General features: G+C 38.9%; 1 protein-coding gene across 14 annotated transcripts in view; it reads left to right on the forward strand.

Moving 5' to 3' along the window:
* TFDP2 (transcription factor Dp-2) overlaps window positions 1-19,734 on the forward strand; it is a 116,297-nt gene that overhangs the window by 71,065 nt on the left and 25,498 nt on the right. For 8 of the 14 annotated variants that reach the window (XM_084902612.1, XM_084902618.1, XM_084902619.1 and 5 more), the window contains 3 exons: window positions 9,790-9,893; window positions 15,388-15,509; window positions 17,063-17,110. In XM_084902612.1, coding sequence (XP_084758738.1) covers window positions 9,790-9,893; window positions 15,388-15,509; window positions 17,063-17,110 — 274 coding nt within the window. The remainder of the gene's footprint in view (window positions 1-9,789; window positions 9,894-15,387; window positions 15,510-17,062; window positions 17,111-19,734) is intronic. The other 6 variants (XM_084902620.1, XM_084902622.1, XM_084902624.1 and 3 more) reach the window with 1 other exon arrangement.

The following is a 19,734-nucleotide window of genomic DNA, read 5'->3' on the forward strand; positions in this document are numbered from 1 at the left end:
TCATCATAGAGTAATGTGTGAGCTACTTGTGTAACTTAACATTTTCTAGCAGCCACATTTAAAAAGGTAAAAAGAAACGGGTAAACTTCACCCAATATATCTGAAATATTCACCATGTAATCAATATAAGCAAATTATCAATAGATATTATACATGTTTGGGATACTTAGCCCTCAAAATCATATGAGTATCTTATACTTAGATCAGATCTCAATTTAGATGTTAAATTTTCTCAACAGTTAAGGTGAAATGTAGTATTATCAAAAGGGAAAATATTTTATACTGCTTTAGTTTTTGTTTAATTAAAATTGAATAAATTTAAAATTTCAAGTTCTCAGTCACACTAGGCACATTTCAAGTGCTTAATAGCCACATGTGTCTAGTGACTACTGTTCGGGACAGCATTAGAATAGAGTTGGGGGCAGAAGTGGGCATGCAGAAGCAGGTTGATGATTCAGTAATGGTGACTTGGACCAGAGTGATAGCAGTGGAGTGGGTGAGAAGAGGTTGTATTCAAGATAAATTTTAAAGATAGAGCCGACGGAATTTATTATTGGAGTGAATGTAGGATGTAAAAGAAAGGGAGAAGTCAACAGTGATCTTGGAGGAATAGAGTTGGCATTTACTGAGATAAGGAGAGATGGGAGAAGGAGGCTTCGGGAGAAATGGGGAGCAGTCAGGAGTTGGATTTGGGGTGTTAAGTTTGAGATACTTAATATAAAAATGGAGATACAAGCAATGATAGCTGGATATGTAAATCTGAAGTTTAGGGGAGAGGTTTAATCTGAAAAAAACATACGTGAGAGACATCAGACCACCTAGGGAGGAAGAATTGACAGAGAAGAGTCGGAGGACCAAACCAAGGGGCTTCCGAATGTGTTTAGAGGAAAAGCCAGCAATCCAAACTGAGAGGAAACCATTGAGTTAGAAGAACCAATAGGAGTGATGGTTTGGATGCCGAATGAAGAGTGTCTTAAAGGACGGTATGAATTTTTTGTAAGTATCAAATAGTTTGAAGGAACTTGAAAACTGAGAGTTGACCATTGGATTTAACAACATGAAGATGATCTCGACAAGAATTATTTCAGTGAAGTTGTTGGGAAGAAGTGGGAGTGGGTTAAAAAAACAAACTGGAGAAATGGAGATTGCAAATGTTGATGGGTTTTGTGAATTTTGCTGTAGAGTGCAACAGAAATGACTTGGGAGCCAGAGATTTATGCATTATTTGCTTTTTAGATGAAAGAAATAAGGTATGTTTCTGTGTGGATGAGAATGATCTAGCAGAGAGGGAAAGATAGTGATGATTCAGGAGACTTCAAAGAGACAGTACCTGGAAGAATATCATTTAGACAAATACATGAACTACCTGTTTAAAAAATAGCCCCAATGGAGATAACAGGAGAAACAAAAGGATTGTATTATCTGTAATTAGTCTCACTAATACATATAAAATTGTGTAGGTCACTTTAACCCATCATTTTTTTTAATTAAGGTACTAGAGGGCCCAGTGCACAAATTTGTGCATGGGTGGGATCAAGCTGCCCACCACAATGGGGGCCAATTGGGGCTGGGCCGGCAGCGGGGGGAGGGGACAAAGGAGGTTGGCTGACCAGCCCCTTCCCTGGTTGGAGTGGGAGGGGCTGATCGGGTGCCAGGCCAGTTGGGATGAGGAGGACCCAAAGATGGTTGGGTGGGGCTAATCGGGGCCCTGTTTGGATTGGTTGGCTGCTACAGTGTGCGTCATAGCGACTGGTCGTTCCGTTGTTCCAGTCACTTGGCTTTTATATATAATGATAATTTACATGTAGTGGAATTATATTTGGTAAACACATATACCACCATATCTAGGTCATATTAAAACTTATATTTAAGGCTGTAGACTAGCTTGTCTTATGAGGTTGGACCCTGTACATATGTGATATACAACTATTTCTGCTTTGACATATTTGTAAACCCATAAAATATTCTTTCCTACAGTAAGTTGCCATGTTTCCCCGAAAATAAGACATCCTTCGAAAATAAGACTTACTTACAGGTTTCCTTCTGAGTAAAATATAAGGCATCCCCCCGAAAATAAGGCCTCCCTAGGCTAAACATGAGAGATTTGGTCCACTGATTCTGAAAGAAATGGAGTCACAAGAAATTCACCAGGAAATTCAGGAATTGGATTGTTATGATGATGTTCCAGAAGATGCTGACATGATTGTCATTGAATAAATGAGTAAATTCTTGATACTGTAGGATTCACAGTTTGTCTGGTTTGTGTTGACAACTACCGTACTACCGTACCGTATACAGGTAATAAATTTCCTTTATTTTCATTTAACAATAAATGTGTACCGTATTCTTCTTCATGGAAAAATAAAACATCCCCTGAAAATAAGACCTAGCGCATCTTTGGGAGCAAAAGTTAATATAAGACACTGTCTTATTTTCAGGAAAACAGGGTAATTTGGTTCTACCAGGAGGTTGTGTAAATTTGGGTTAGGAAGGTTTCTCCAAAAGCTAATTTGGACAAGAAAACTTTTTTTTTTTTTTCCAGAAAGTCAGTGCTGTGTAAAAATAATTTGCACTGACATCATGTAGACAAACCACAATTATTTGACTTTTTTTATTTTTTGTTTTAATTGGGCATATTGAAGGTGTTTAACTGGAACTGGAAGAATGATGAGTGAAAGAAATCACTGCTGTCTAGACAATTCTAATGGAAAACAGAAGGATTTCTTTTACTCAAATTGAAATAAATTTTGAGTCAAAATTTTGTGCCTGTGCCAAGATTTGGCATAAGGTTTTACCTCTTTTTCCTAGCCATTTCCCAAGGTGATTGATCTCATTTAGTTAATTCAGGGAATTGCCAGAACCAAAACCCAGGCAGGTCTTTTAAGTTTTTGTTTTTAATAAGTGCATCAAGTGCCAGGAATTGGCTTCTGGACAGTAGTGGGTCCCTGGTGCCAAGAAGCTGGGAATTATCGCCAAGCCATTTTGCAAAAATGTTTAGACTTGGTTTTAGTTATACTTATCTTAACCTGACAGGTATTTCAGGGGACCGAATGTTTGTAACCTATGTAAATAGTCCTTTTGACTTATTTATTATTTTGATCTAGTTTATTCAGTGAAAGTAAATTGTATAAATATGTACGTGGCTTTTACTTTTGAATATTAAATATTACAACTATTGAAATCCCAGTGGAGCCCCTTTAATTGCTTCTAAAACAGATTTTATTTTTACCAATAAAAAAACTGCCGGGACCGGTTTGGCTCAATGGATAGAGCGTTGGCTTGGGGACTGAAGGGTCCCGGGTTCGATTCCAGTCAAGGGCATGTACCTTGGTTGCGGGCATATCCCCAGTAGGGGGTGTGCAAGAGGCAGCTGATCGATGACTCTCTCTCATCGATGTTTCTAACTCTCTATCTCCCTCCCTTCTGCTCTGTATAAAATCAATAAAATATAAAATAAAAAAAAACAATGCAGCCTGGCTTATGTGGTTCAGTGGTCGAGTGTTGACCAATGAACCAGGCTGTCATTGTTTGATTCCCTGTCCAGGCACATCTCTGCTAACTCAGGGCATTATCTACCTACTTAATCTTCATCAATCTGGTAGATGAAAATTTTTCTCTTTTTTTAAGTTTGAATTTTTTATTATTAAAGTCAAGCATTTTTTGTATATGATCATTGACATTCCTATTCATGTATTCAGCTTATTTTTATGTTAGGGTATTGTCTTATTGTTATTGATTTATAAGTGGGAAGTTAAATAAAAATTCTTGAGGATAGTAATCCAATGACCTATGTGTTGTAGATTTGTTTACCAACTTTGAGATCTCTTTTAGGTATATTTGGTTTGTTGTTACTTAGAAAATCCTTAGTTTTAGATAGTCAAATCTGTCGGTCTCTTTTCACAAAGTTTTAATATGACTTAGATGTGGTGGTGTATGTGTTTAACAATGTAGTTCTACTACATGTAAATTATCGATATATATAAAAGCCAAGCGACTGGAATGACAGAGTGACTGGTGGCTATGACACGCACTGTAGTGGCCAACCAATCCAATAAAGATTTCTGAGTTCCATAACATGCTTGGATGGGCCTTCCTTATCCCTAAATTATTTTTAAAAATATATAGTTTCATATGTAGTTTCATTTCTTCTAATAGTTCTATTGCTTTAATTTTCTTTTTCCTTTTTTTTTACGGTTTTAATTTTCATACTTAAATATTTTATCTTCCTGGAATTTATTTTTGTGCAAGATGAGAAATTGAATTATAAGATTTTGTTTAGTTAGATGGACAGGTTTTTTTTTTTGTTTCAACAGTGTTTTTAAGGTATTCTTTCCTTTCCTCATTGGTTTGAAATGCTACCTTTACCATATATAGAATTTTCATATAGAGATGAAGTACTTTCTGTACTTTAATTTCTATTTTGTGAATCTATTTGTCTGCTTCTTAGTAAGTGTCACATTCTTTCAGTCACTTTAGCGAAGTAATAATTTTAAGATCTGGAAGGCTAAAATTCCCTTCTTCCTCATTATTCCTTTTTTTCAATATTCTTGGCTGTTCTCTGCCTTTACTCTTCTACTTTAGAATCACGTTTGTTAAGTTTCCTCTAAATTAACATGATATTCTCTTTTTGTTTTTGACTGTTTTATATTCTTCGTTGTTTTTTTTTTGTGTGTTAGGGTTAAAATTGGGATCAAGTGGTTCCTAACCTTAATTATCTTATTTTGTTGCTTTACGGTTTTTTGCAAGTTTTTTGCTTTTGCTCCTACCGTGTTTCCCGAAAATAAGACATCCTCCGAAAATAAGACCTAGCGCATGGAAAAATAAGACATCCCCTGAAAATAAGATCTAGCGCATCTTTGGGAACAAAAATTAATATAAGACACTGTCTTATTTTTGGGGAAACAGGATAGTAGTGTATCAGAGATGACCTCATCTTAAACATTTAGCAGCATTAAGATCATTTTAAAAATCTATCTGAGCCCTAGCTGATTTGGCTCAGTAGATAGAGCACCGACCTGCAGACTAAAGAGTCCCAGGTTCATTTCCAATCAGGGCCCATGCCTGGGTTGTGGGCTCCATCCTCAGTGATTCTCATTGGTGTTCTTTCTCTCTCTCTCTCTCTCTCTCTCTCTCCCTCTCTCCCTCCCTCCCTCCCTCCCTCCCTCTCTCCCTCCCTCCCTTCTTCTTCTTCTTCTCTCTCTCTCTCTCTCTCTCTCTCTCTCTCTCTCTCTCTCTCTCTCTCTTTCTCTTTCCTTCTCTCTTCTCCCTTCCCCCTCTTCTTTCCTCTCTAAAATCAATAATATATATATATTTTAAAAAGCCATCTGAGAGCCCAACTTTTCCAGGCTGTTCTTCTTCACATGGATCTGTGGTGTGTTCTTTTGCCTGGGGCTGAGTTATGGCATGTATGTATCAGTTACATAGTTCTTCCCTTAGAATCATAGATTATTCTCCTGTTGGGCAGATTCTTAAACAATTGAATAACCATACTTAAAATAGAAAGTTTTTATAATAACCTTAATTTTAGCACTTAATATGATGTTATTTTTTAAAATATTTTTTATTGATTTCAGAGAGGAAGGGAAAGTGAGAGTGAGAAACATCAATGATGAGAGAGTCATTGATCATCTGCCTCCTGTTGAGGATCAAGCCCACAACTTGGGCATGTGTCCTGATCAAGAATTTGGACCGTGACTTTCTTTTCTTTCCTTTTTTTTTTTTTTTTTTTTTTTAAAATATATTTTATTGATTTTTTTTACAGAGAGGGATAGAGAGTTAGAAACATCGATGAGAATCATCTATCAGCTGCCTCTTGCACACCCCACCCTGGGGATGTGCCCGCAACCAAGGTACATGCTCTTGACCGGAATCGAACCCGTGACCCTTCAGTCCGAAGGCCAATGCTCTATCCACTGAGCCAAACCGGTTTCGGCCGGACCGTGACTTTCTGATTCATAGGCTGATGCTCAACATATAAGCCATGCCAGTGGGGCAGGACTGGGTATTTAAGTTTACTTCAAGCTTAGTGTAAGCTATGATACCTGTTAAAAAGTAAGAAAAGATACAATGTAGGTCACATTATAGGAAGTATGGCATCCAGATTAGAAAAGGTAGTAGCTCTAGTCTATGCTAATCAGTTTTTATAGACTCATACAGTGATTTTGTACCAGGGACTGAACCCGATGCTAGGGTACGAAGCTGAGAGACATGGCCCATTTGTATTGTAGTAGAACTCTAGGGAAATGATAATAGGCTCTATGAAAAGCTGGAAGAAGGGGATCCAGGCCCTAGACCACAGAGGCTGGGTCAACATTTAAGCAGGAGGTGAGCACAGGCTGGAGAGATGGGGCTTCACCAGCCATGAGACCTTGTACAAATCATTTAACCTCACACTGTCTCATTGTCTTCATGTTTAAAAGGAAGTCAGAAAAAAAAAAAAAATCAGTAGCAATGTATTTCACACGGTTGTCCTAAGCATTAATGCGGTGATGTATATACGGGAAGCCTCTAGAGTGGACGCTGGCACACAGTAGTAACTCAGGAAATGGTGTGAAATCCCATTTTGAAGTGTTAGAGGTAGTTGTCCCATCAGAGACAGACTTCCCAGCTGAAGGAATGGTGTACACCAAAGCCGGGGGAATTAAACTGGGCCTTTTGGGGACTGCAGCGTATTTCATGATTGGAGTGCGGGGTGCTTGCGATGAGCCGCTAAGATAAAACTGGGAAGGGAGGCTTCTGTTTGGAGACTTGGGAGCTTTGTGCCATGTTGAGGAATCCGAGAGGCATTTAGGAAGTGTCCTGGGGTCTTTGAAGGTCTGAAGTTGAAGGGGGGTGTCCAGACCAGTTTCACCAGTTGATAGACTGGTTTGTTGTAGATGTGTGGAGGGGGAGGGGAGCTGCTTGAAGTAGGCTCTGGGTGAGAGCAGTGGTGCTCAGCCCTGGCTGCCCTGGGAACCACCTGGAGAACTTTAAAGGGTATGGTGGCCGCGTTGCCTCTATATCAGTTACATCAGCAGCCCTGGGGGTAGGACCCAGGCATTGCTTTTCAGACAGTTCCACTGCACAGCCAGAGTTGTAAACTATGGTAATTACATTCAAAACCAGATTTGATAAAGTTCCCAATTAAAGAAGTGCCCACCAATTAAAGGATCCAGGGTAGAATGATAAGTCTGATATAGTGGCCAGCTGATTGAGGAAGTGGTTGATTATTTCTGGAATGGGTCTCTGGGTGGATGTTGATCCATGCTCAGTTGTATACCAAGACTGAGAATGTGAAAGAGAAGCAGATTTGGGTCTGAGGCTTTATTTAGTGAGCATGAGAAAGATAATGTGATTTTAAAATGTGGATATCGAGGGGAAATGATACCCAACAAATGGGCAGAGAGGGAAACTGAAGAGGAGGAGCCTCAGGAGGAAGAGAGTACCTAATTGATGACTAAGATGCTTAAGAAGACTGGAAGTGTAGAGCAGACATGAAGGAAGTAATTTATATGAGAATTTCCACTCAGAGAGACATAAGTAAAAGTATGTGAGGGTACAGATAGGTCACAGGTTGAGGAGGAAGGGCTGTCAGTCTAATGGTCTGTTACCCTTACTGTAGGGGACATGAGTCAGGAGGTGAAAGAAGGGGATTAAGGAGTATGAACGAGCTTAGCGAGCTGAGGAAGGGGTTAATGAGGAAGAAATTGTCTTTGTAGTCCTGCTCTTAAATGTTTATTTTCCCCCAGAGTTTCAGGATTGGCTCTCCTTCACATACATACTTGCTAGCTTGGGCAGGGGCTAATGCTTTGATATCATAATTTAAAATTTAAAATGTTGAAATCACTTGAAAATCCCACAATTTCTAACATTCTTAACCTACGTAGCATCATATTTTTTTCTCTATTGTAATGAAACATCAAAAAAACAACAGGATATTTTGAAAATATGTTAACTTTTAATATATGCCGAAACCAGTTTGGCTCAGTGGATAGAGCATTGGCCTTCGGACTGAAAGGTCCCGGATTCGATTCCAGTCAAGGGCATGTACCTGGTTGCAGGCACATCCCCAGTGGGGTGGGGTGCAGGAGGCAGCTGATGGGTTTTTCTCATCAGTGTTTCTATCCCTCTTCCTTCCTCTCTGTAAAAAATCAATAAAATATTTTTTTAAAAAGAAATTCTAATATGTTTTCTATTTTTTTTTTAATGTCTAATAAAGATCCAACTGAATTTCTCAACTCTGATATAAACTACTAGAGGCAGGAAACTCCTGCACTCGGTGGGGTCCCTCAGCCCATCCTGCATGCTCTCACAGTGCGGGAGCCCTCAGGGGATGTCTGACTGATGGCTTAAGCCTGCTAAGCTGTCAGTTGGACATTCTTAGTGCTGCCTTGGGGGTGGGAGAGGCTCCTGCTACCACTGCTTCGCTTGCTACCCTGTTCCCCCGAAAATAAGACAGTGTCTTATATTAATTTTTTCTCCCAAAGTTGCACTAGGTCTTATTTTCAGGGGATGTCTTATCTTTCCATGCGCTAGGTCTTATTTTTGGGGAAACACGGTAGTCATGAGCCCAGCTTCTGGCTGAGCAGTACTCTCCCTGTGGAAGCGCACTGACCTACGTTGGGTATCTGCCCCATGGTGGTCAGTGTGCATCATAGCAACCAGTCATTCTGATGTTTGGTCAATTTGCATATTAGTCTTTTATTATATAGGACTAGAGTCCCAGTGCATGAAATTTGTGCATGGCGGGGCGAGGGGGGGGGGATTTCCCTCAGCCTAGCCTGCACCCTTTCCAATCTGGGACCCTTGAGGGATGTCTGATTACCCTAATGGATGTCCAACTGCTCCTGCCAGCCTGTTTGCTCCCCAACTTCTCTCCTCTGCCAATCTGGTCACCCCTAACTGCCCTTCTTGTGAGTTGGAGTGATGGTCAATCTGCATATTACTCTTTTATTAGATAGGATAGAGGCCTGGTGCGGGTGCATGGGTGGGTGCCAGCTGGTTTGCCCTGAAGGGTGTCCCAGATCAGGGTGGGGGTTCCCTTGGGGCATAGGGCAGCCTGGGCGAGGGGCCTGGGATGGTTTGCAGGCCGACCATGCCCCCTGGTGACCCAAGTGGAGCCCCTGGTATCTGGGATATACTTATCTTCTATAATTAAAATTTTGTAGCCTGGAGTGGAGGCCTAGGCCCACCAGGGCAGGTGGAAAGCTTGGCTTTCTCCATTGCTGGGGGCAACTCTAGCCTGTTCTTTCCAACTCCGTGGCTGCCACAATTTTTGTTAGGTTTTATCTTCTATAATTGAAACTTTGTAGCCTTAAGCAGAGTCCTGGGCTGGCCAGAGTGCACAGAAAGCTTGGCATCTTCTGTCGCCAGGGAAACCCAAGCCTCCCTCCTGCTATCTCCATGGCTGCAGCCATCTTGGTTGGGTTAATTTGTATAATTGCTCCTGATTGGCTGGTGGGTGGGGCGTGGCTCGTGGGTGTAGTGGGGTGATTGTTAATTTGCATATTGTTCTTATTAGATAAAGGATGCTTTGCATTATATATTCTCTAAATATTTTTTCCTCCATAAAACCAACTAAACATCCAGTAGTTAATTGCCAGACTGAATTGTTAATTTTACAGATTTCTTATTCAGCAGAACTAATGTATTCACTACAACAAAGCAATTGTTGATATGGCTTTTCAGTAAGCCTTCTTGTTTATAATTTAAATTATGAAGTACTTAGTCAAAACTGGGATTAGGACCATGGGGTTTGAAAGTGGCCTTGATATTGCAGAACATTAACCCAGTGTTTTGATATTATTTCAGGTAACATTTCATTGGTTGCTTTTCCAGTTTCCAGCACCAACTCACCAACAAAGATTTTACCAAAAACCCTAGGACCAATAAATGTGAATGTTGGACCCCAAATGGTAAGAAAACCATCAAATCTTAGAATTTGAAAATTGATTAAATATGGATGGTCACATATTCTAGTTAATTTCTCATCTCAGTACCTTTTTAAAGATTTATTTTTATCTGAATGTAACTGATTAAATCTTGAGAAAAAGAAAGGCACTCTTCAGTGTTTAATTTTTACACGTTTGACTCTGGGTTCTGGGTGTGTAATTAGGTTTGCTCTTTATGTGAGGCTTTTCTTCTCATTGTTTGGTTAAATTGACTTAAAATCTGTTAGGTTTTATGTTCTCTTCAGATTATTTCTTATAAAATAATTTTTACCACCCTAACCTATGTACTCATAAATATTCAACATGACCCATTAGTTAATCTCTGTCTGGAGCTATTAATTTGAAATCTTTTAGTAAAGGACATTTGGGGGAAAACGACATGCCAATTCATTTAAATTTTTAACAGAAATAATGGATGAAAAATATTTAACTTTGTAAATAGTTCATTAATTGTATTAGAGCTTGAAGTAGATAGCACTTTTTAAAATATATATATTTTTTATTGATTTTTACAGAGAGGAAGGGAGAGGGATAAAGAGTTAGAAACATCCATCAGCTGCCTTCTGCACACCCTCCACTGGGGATGTGCCCACAGCAAAGGTACATGCCCTTGACCGGAATTGAACTTGGGACCCTTCAGTCCACTGAGCCAAACCGGTTAGGCTAGATAGCACTTTTAAAAAGCCTTATTTATAAACAAAGTCTCATACAACTACTCTAAAAACTATACCAAATTTGCCCTGGCCAGTGTGGCTCAGTTGGTTTGGTGTTTTCTCGGGCACCAAAATTTTGATTCCTGATCAGGGCACAAGCCCAGGTTGGAGGCTCAATTCCCAGCACGGGGACCTACAGGGGAAAGCCAATTGATGTTTCTCTCTTTCTCCCTCTCCCTTTCTCTAAAATCAATAAAAACATATTTTTTAAAAACTCATGCCTAATTTAAATGGCTTCACGCACCATTAACAAAAGTGCATAAACATTTGAACAATAACTCTTCATTGTCAGTGCTTACTGTACATGTTCTCTATAGAGCAACAAAGATAAGATTTGTCCACAGTATACAGCCCTATGGGGTATGTTAAACACAAAATCATTTAGACAAAAATACCTTTTAACATACTTAATCGCTCCAGAAAGTCTTACAGTTTTTAAGACATTCTAGACGTGACATTTTCCCTGATTGCTTGAGGGCTGTTAATTATCTACAGAATCCAAGCCAAAGACCTTACACAATTTACTATAACTATGTGAAGAATGTGATCTAGCTCCAAACTTCATAGAGACTTGAGCTCAGGTAAATGTTCCCGTTTCAAGGCGTTTCAAGGCAGTTCAGGGGATATTTTCCAACATTTGCTCAGCATTTGCCCCTCCAGCCACTACAGTAGGTACAAGTGAGATAAGACACCTGCCTTTAAAGTCTGTATTTTGAAAGGTGATAATATAAGCACCAAAATTAAACAAACATACCAGAACTCTTATGTGTTTGCCAAAAGTCAGTGGCATGTTGTTTTCCCCCTACGGTCCTCCTCTGGTTTTGAGATACTATTTTTTATTAGTATTTCAGTGTGCTGCTATGGCTCAAGTTCAGGTTTCTCTTCTGGAGACATGTAATTTCTCTTTCCATTGTTAGTTTTTACCAATGTACATGGAAGTCTTTACACACTCCAGTTCTGACGGTAAGTAATCAGGTTACTGTAATCAGGTATACATATTTCTTACCCAGTTACTGTAGAATCAGCAAAAAAAGGTCAGAAGGAGAGGAGATCTAGGGCTCTCCTTTAAGCCTTTATTTGTCTCCCTAATTCTTTTTGCAGTTCTTGGGACTTGGACCGGAATCTGAGTTTTTGTTATGATTTCCTAATTGATGTAGAACTCCAATTAGAGCCATTTCTTTCTTCTCCTCTTGCTTGCTTCTTGTGAACATTGTCCTTTCACCTTCAATATTTCATTCATGATTATTAAAAATAGTGTTTAGTTAGAAATTAGTGAATAAAACTTAATTTCTTATTACAGCAAATTTAAATGTCATGTCTTTTTGGAAGCCAAATCTTAATGGTAGATAGAAATTTCAAAAGGCCCTGAGAAAAAAGTTGTGTTCTGTATTTATAGAAACTAGCAGTAACTGTTTTGTTTTGGGATACTTGCCCTTTTCCTAAAGGTTTCTGCTTATATATGTAAGATACTCTTATGATTATCTTTTTTAATGTGATTAACACTGCATGATTCTTATATTGAAACTAAGATTTTGTAAAATAATGGAATCCTTGTCCTGGCTGGTTTGGCTCAGTGGATAGAGTGGCAACCTGCAGACTGAAGGTTCAATTTGCAAGTTCGATTCTGTTCAAGGGCACGTACTTTGTAGGCTCCATCCCCAGTCCAGGTTTCTCTCTCTCTGTCTCTCCCTCTCCCTCCACTCTCTAAAAGTCAATGGAAAAATATCCTCGGGTGAGGATTAACAACAACAAAATGGAATTCTTTTAACATTTTGTAATTATATAGCTTTTTTTCTCCTTCAAAATATATGTTCCCTTGGCCTTTCTTAACTGTAGATGGCAGTAGTACATAAGATACACAGTGATTGAAGGTGGAAAATCTCTAGAATGAGATTCAATCGCTGTATGATTTCCATTGGGTAACTGTAATCTATTGTAAAAAGAAACCACAATTACATTTAAATTAAGGTTGTCTCTGGTTTTGGGGGGAGTGAAATTTAAATATTCATTTTCCTTATCAGATCAACTGAATAGTAGAAGTAGTTACCTCTTATCTTTCATTTTAATTTGGGATTTCAAAATTAAGCTTCAGTTTTATCAAGTGTGTTTGACTCAACACCTACATAGTTTTCCTATGTTTAATGGTTGATCAGTTCTGTTGACTTACCTTTGGTTTTTTGTTTTTTTAAATTTTATTTCTTTATTGATTTCAGAGAGGAAGGGAGAAGGAAAGAGAGATAGAAATATCAATGAGAGAGAATCGTTTATCAGCTGCCTCCTGCATGCCTCCTACTGGGGATCAAGCCCACAACCCAGGCATGTGCCCTTGGCCGGAATCGAACCTGGGACCTTTCAGTCCACAGGCTGACGCTCTATCCACTGAGCCAAGCTGGCTAGGGCTGGTTTTGTTTCTTAAAACTCACTGTCCTAGTTTAAGAACGCATTGCATCTCACATGAACTTCTAACTTGTCTTTCCAGTTCAAGTTCATCATCTTCAGTTTGTTCATTCAGGAATTGTTTATTAAGGATTTACTGTGTGTGTCAGGCCCTTTGCTAAGAGAAAGGAACAGAGTATTGCTAATTACTCTCAGATCAGAAGAAAATATCTGACAATCCGACAGAGGGAGAAAAAAATAAACTAGAACATAGAAGTTAATTTCCAGAGTCATTCTCATTAATGATAACCATGTTTTCCTATGCTTGTTTCTCTTCCTTCTTGGTTTTTTTTTTTCCCCCCCCCTACAAAGCCCTTTAAATCAAGTAAAACTGAGCCTATAGGTTTTATTAATAACAGATACAGAGAAAGAACTCCTTAGTAATAAAACTGCACAAGTAATGCAGTCTGTTTCAAGGGTAGATTGGAACACATAGAATTGCTTTTTGGACTCCCCTGTTCTTGAAAGGGTAGACCAGAGACTGATCAAATACTCAAATTTTCCTCCTTAAGCTGTCACACTCAGTGTCAGTTTGATAGAGGATATTTGAATGTGTGATGTAGTGATTGGTGAAAACTGTCTTTTATATTGTAGAGTACTTTTCTTATTGGATTTTATATAGTCCTTTCTAGCACATCAGTAAATAAAGAAGCTACTTTCCCCCCATCATTTTAAAAGCTGGGTCTTTCCTCTCAGTTCACTAAGTATTTATTGTACTTTCCTGTGAGCACTGTGCTAGGCCCTGCAAACATTTTCTCTGTCCTTGAAGATCTTGCCCTGAATTAGAGGTGTGGAGATGGGATGGGGTGCATGGAGGGGTAGGAGGTCCAAACACATTATCTAGATTTTATATTTTCACACAAGGCAAATTTCTGAATGCCCTGTTTGATCATCATTGGCTTATTGTAGAGAATCAGAATTCTCTAGACATCTTATCCTTGTTTATTGTCTTTTGTTTTTATTTATTGATTTTAAAGACTGAGGAAGGGATAAGGAGAAAGTGAGGAACATTGATGTGAGAGAGAAACATCAATCAGTTGCCTCCCATATGAACCCTGACCAGGAGCAAACCTGCAACCTGAGTGTCTGTCCTGACTGGGAATCGAACCTGTGGCCTTGCAGTGTATGGGATGAAACTCCAGTCAACTGAGTCACACTGGCGAGGGCCCAAGGAGCTTTTTTAAAAATACCATGTTCTGTCCTGGCCCGTGTGACTTGGTTGAGCATTGGACCATGCACCAAAAGGTCTCTGGTCAGGGTACATGCCCAGGTTGCAGGTTCAGTCCCCAGTCATGCGGAGGCAACAATCGATATTTCTCTCTCAATCAATGTTTCTCTCTCTCCTTATCCCTTCCTCTTTCTCTAAAATCAATAAAACATGCTTCAAAAAAGCAATAAATACCCTAGCCAGTTTGGCTCAGTGGATAAAGTGTTGGATTGCAGACCAAAGGGTCCTGGGCTCAATTCCAGTCAAGGGCATGTAATTCAGTTACAGGCTGCTCCCTGGCCAGGGCTCATGCAGGAGGCAACCAATCCATGAGCTTCTCCTGTCTTTCCCTCTCTCTTCCACTCTCTAAAAATCAATGGAAAAATATCCTTGGGTGAGAATTAGAAGAAGAAGAAAAAAAAAAGCAATAGACAAAAAGTCCATATCTTTAGTTCCATTAATTTCTTTCCTGAAGTCTATCCTTAGCAAACAGAAATTAAGGCCAAGATCATTGTACAAGAATGTTTATCCCAGCATTGTTTATAGTAGTAAATAATTGAATATCCATATATCTAATAGGGAATAATAAATTTACATGATGGAATGTTTTACTGATATATTTAAAGAATATGTTATAAAATATTTAATGACATGAGAACATGCTCTGGAAAAAAAAAAAAAAGAGAGAGAAAGAGATTAAGTTGCATCTGTATACTAATCCAAATTGTGTAATGTTTTTGCCTATATTTTGGACTGTGAAGATCTGATTTACTGTTATCCAGTTCTAGTAAATCAAGCTTGACTGGAATTAGGTTCTGTAATTGCAAAGAAAGCCTTTCATTTTTCTGGTTTTTAAAACATTGTCACTTGCCAGCTAATCCTTCCAAATTGCTCTTCACTTGCTGAAACTTGCATTATGACCTCATGGCAGTATAAGATCGTAGGATATAAATGAATCAGAGGTATTGCTTAAGTTTTTAGATGATTGAGCATTTTAGACAATAAGGTTTCCTCCTTGTAAGGTTAGCAGTCCACATTATTTTGTGCCTGTAGGCTTTTCGTAATAACTAAGAATATTATTTTTTTTGTCCTCACTTCACAGATTATAAGCACACCTCAGAGACTGACAAGTTCAGGAAGTGTTCTGATTGGGAGTCCATACACCCCAGCACCAGCAATGGTCACTCAGACACACATAGCGGAAGCAACTGGCTGGGCCCCAGGGTAAGAGTGTTGTTACAAGTTACCGTTTTTAAAAATTAAAAAAAGTTTTGACCTTTTTTTCTTAGGATCTTGTCTTCTGTTCTTGTTTTATGTTAGTCTAGTCCTTAAAAACGAATACACTTCCTTTAAAAGTACCTATTTTATTTCACTTCATATCTTAAATATAAACCATTTATGGAGCAACCATTTTAAAACAGAGAAAAACATTTTAATAATAACTTGTACCTGAATCTTTTTACTTTTTTTCAACTCTGAAAGAGAACTACTTTTTATTAATGGCATTTAGGTGCTTTAAAGATGTCAAAACTATATTTTATATTGTTAACAAACGAAAGATAGATTAAGTGTTGGTTATACTGAGAATTTCCCTTATGAGTTCTTGTTTCCTTAAAAAAAAAAAAAAAATCAGAAAAGGAACTAGGGAAAAATAATTAAAATTTTCATTGAGTTTTCCCTTGATTCTTTTGAAACATTGGGCAATTAAACCAATATTTCTTCTAAAATACTTATCCAACCTTTCTCCTTTGCTTATCATTTTAACATTTCATCTTTCCATAAAATAAAAGGAAATAGTAAAATTAATGACTCAAAACTTTATTCTGTTACTTTAGAAATTATTTAAATTATTATTTAAATACTGCATGGGTAGTTCCATCTTTGACTTACAACTGAGTTCTAGCAAGGAGACAATAAATCTTGATTGAGTAAGAATTCAAGAATATTAAGTGAGCCTGGCAAGTATGGCTCAGTGGTTGAAGCTTCAGCCTATGAATCAGGAAGTCACGGTTTGATTTCCGGTCGGGGCGCATGTCCGGGTTTGGGCTCCATCCCCAGTTGTGGGGGGCCTGCAGGAGGCAGCTGACCAATGATTCTTTCTAATCATTGATGTTTCTTTATCTCCCTCTCTCTGAAATAAGTAAAAAATATATTTTAAAAACGAATATTAAATGAATTAATGAAATAACAGCCCTGGCAAAGTGTTTTAAGTTGTATACATATATTCAAGAGACAGAAGAGTTTCATATGTAGTCATACTTTCCCATTATCAAATGAGATGACATGACAGTCACCTGTAATTCCATGGCCTTTTGAACATTCTTGTGAACATTCTCAGGTAGATATAAAAGTTACCTTGGATTTCTGCACAGCCCTGAGAGGTTATAACATGAAAGCTTGCCTAGGCCAGTGGTTTGGAGATGACCAGGGTTTGGATATTTCCAGCTTCAGCTGTGCTTTATGTTGGAGATGGTATGACTGTCGTGTTTTTATAGTCAGTCATTCCAGAGTAAATCAAATTTCTCTGTGCCTTTTCTTTTGTGAACCTGTAATGTTTTCTCCTTAAAGATTCACTGAACGCTTTTCAAACTAGGTTATCCTATTGTGATTTCTTGGTCCTTTGGTAAAATTTAAGCTTTTTTTTTTTTTTACATACCTTTTATAGTTGTTAGTTTTTGTGTTTGGCTATATATGTTGTGGAATTAGACAAGTTACAATAAATTATTCATGAAATAAAATAGTGTTTATATGTTCTTTTTATGCTTTTTTCTTTTTAGTGATAGAAAACGGGCTAGAGAATTTATAGACTCTGATTTTTCAGAAAGGTGAGTATGAGTGTATTTTGTTTGGGAGATGCTATTACATAAAGTTTTGGTACCCAGACTCTAGCTTAAGTTAGTGAAATTTGTTCAATCACACAAATTTAATAACTTTATTGAGTTTCTACCATTATTCTATACCACACACTGAGTAGTTTAGCTGTCTTACATAAATTTAGTATTATGTTTTTATTTTCATGGTTCCAGAAGTGAATAGATTGGCTATTGGTAATATGTCATTTAGCTCCCTCCCTCCTTTTGGGAAGTGCAGTGTTCTACCAAGGTGAACACTCCACCTGACCTCAGCATGCCCAAACGTTTTAAAAACAGATTTGATTGAGCACATTTAAAGATCATAGTAAAGTCTCACTTCTTTCTCTAAATAATACATGGAGTATAATGTGACCTTTCTTTAGACTGTTAGGACAGTGGTTCTCAGTTCTTGATGTGCCTCCGAATCCCCTGCGGTTTGTTGAAAAATACAGATGCCTGCCTACCAAGTGAGAAACTCCAGGATTAGAAACTCTCACTTTAGTCTACGGCCATACCACCCTGAACGCGCCCGATCTCGTCTGATCTCGGAAGCTAAGCAGGGTCGGGCCTGGTTAGTACTTGGATGGGAGAAACTCTCACTTTACGGTCATTATTTGAGCTTAAGTTCAATATTCCATGCAAGTCACTACACGAGGTAGAATATTAATGTTGCACTGTTAAAATAGGATGCATAGTCTTAGAGTTAGTTGAATTCTGTACGATTGTTACTATTTTATTTTATTTTTTTTTTTATTCTTTTTTTTTTTTTTTTTTTAATAAGTTTTTATTTTTCATATTATTACAAATGTTCCTTCCCCCCCACCCCACCATTGCTCTCCTCCACCAGGTTCCCACCCCACCCTCTGCCCTTTCCCCTCTCCCCATTGTCCTCATCCATAGGTGCACAGTTTATGTTCAGTCTCTTCCCACGCCCCCCTCTCCCCTTTTCCCCAAGAATCGTCGGTTCACTCCCCTTCCATACCTCTGATTCTATTATATTCAACAGTTAATATTGTTCATCAGATTTTTTTAATTTCCTTGGTTTTTAGATTCACTTGTTGATAATTACGTATTTGTTGTTCATAATTTTTATCTTTGTTTACTTTCTCTTCTGAAAGAACCCCCTTCAGCAATTCATATAATTCTGGTTTGGTGGTGATGAACTCCTTTAGCTTTTTTTTATTAGTGAAGCTCTTTATCTGGCCTTCGATTCTGAATGATAGCTTTGCTGGGTAGCTTATTTTTGGCTGTAGGTTCTTGCTATTCATCACCTTGAATATTTCTTGCCATTCCCTTCTGGCCTGCATGGTTTCTGTTGAGAAGTCAGCTGACAATCGTATAGGTGCTCCTTTATAAGTTACTACCTTCTTTGCTCTTGCTTCTTTTAATATTCTCTCTTTATCTTTTGCTCTTGGAATTTTAATAATGATGTGTCTCGGTGTGGTCCTCTTTGGATTCCTTTTGTTTGGAGTTCTGTGCGCTTCCTGGACTTGTAAGTCAAATTCTTTCACCAGGTGGGGGAAGTTTTCTGTCACTATTTCTTTCAGTATGTTTTCGATATCTTGCTCTCTCTCATCTTCTGGAACCCCCATAATTCTGATGTTGGTTCGCTTTAAGTTGTCCCAGAGGTTTCTTACATTATCTTCAATTTTCTGGATTCTCTTGCCTTCTAGCTTCTGTGGAGGAGTGTCTTCTGGCTCTTTATGTTCCAAATCTTTGACTTGATTCTTGCGATCTTCCCTTCTGTTTTTAGGACTCTGTAGAATATTTTTTATTTCAGACAATGTATTCTTCATTTCTTGTTGATCCCTTATCATTTCTTGTTGACTCCTTATTAATTCTAGTTGATCTCTTTTCATATCCTCATAGGCCTTATCCATCTTTTCTAGGAAATTCTTGAAAAACCTTATAAGCGTAGATTTGAACTCTATATCCAGACGCTTTTTGTCCTCCATTTCTTTCGTTTGTGATCTATTTTGTTGTCGCATTTCGCAGTTACAGATGGGACGGGGTTTCAGGGTGGAGCCTGCAGCTTTGGCTTCCGTCAGCCCCGCCCTATGCGGGTCCTTCAGTGCTCGCTGCCAGCGCCTCTGAGAGAAAGGTGCCCTCGATTTTCGCCTGCTGCCAAACAGTCTATGCTCTCCCACAATGAGCCCGGTATTGGGGTTCAGTTCAGTTGGAAGTGGAGTTGGAGGTGGCGTTCACAGCAGTCTGGAGCCCCAGTCTCCTTCCCGTCAGGGCAATCCCGCGGCACAGTCGACCGTCCCTTCTCTGGGGGCAGTGTGCGCGCCTCCGGGACCTCCTTTCTCCGCTACCCCGGGGTTCCGCTTTATAGCCCAGCTCCCTATGGCTGAGCCTGAGTCCCCGGGGTCTGGCCCAGAACTGGGGTTCAGAGCAGTCGGGGGCCCAGAACAGTCGGAGTTTTCTCTCCTTCCCGCTAGGGAACGCCCGCCAGGCACTCGGCCTCCCTCCTCTCCGGCTCCGTCCTCTCCGCGCGCCTCGTGTCTCCGTACCTTAGGCTTTTACAGCTCCTCCGTGCTTCCTTCTGGTTTTCTCCTTGCTTCTTGTTGTAGGATTTCCAGTCAGTTGACTTTCCT

The sequence above is a fragment of the Pipistrellus hanaki genome, assembly GCF_964339955.1.
Source record: "Pipistrellus hanaki genome assembly, chromosome: 13".
In the NCBI taxonomy this organism is placed as follows: domain Eukaryota; kingdom Metazoa; phylum Chordata; class Mammalia; order Chiroptera; family Vespertilionidae; genus Pipistrellus; species Pipistrellus hanaki.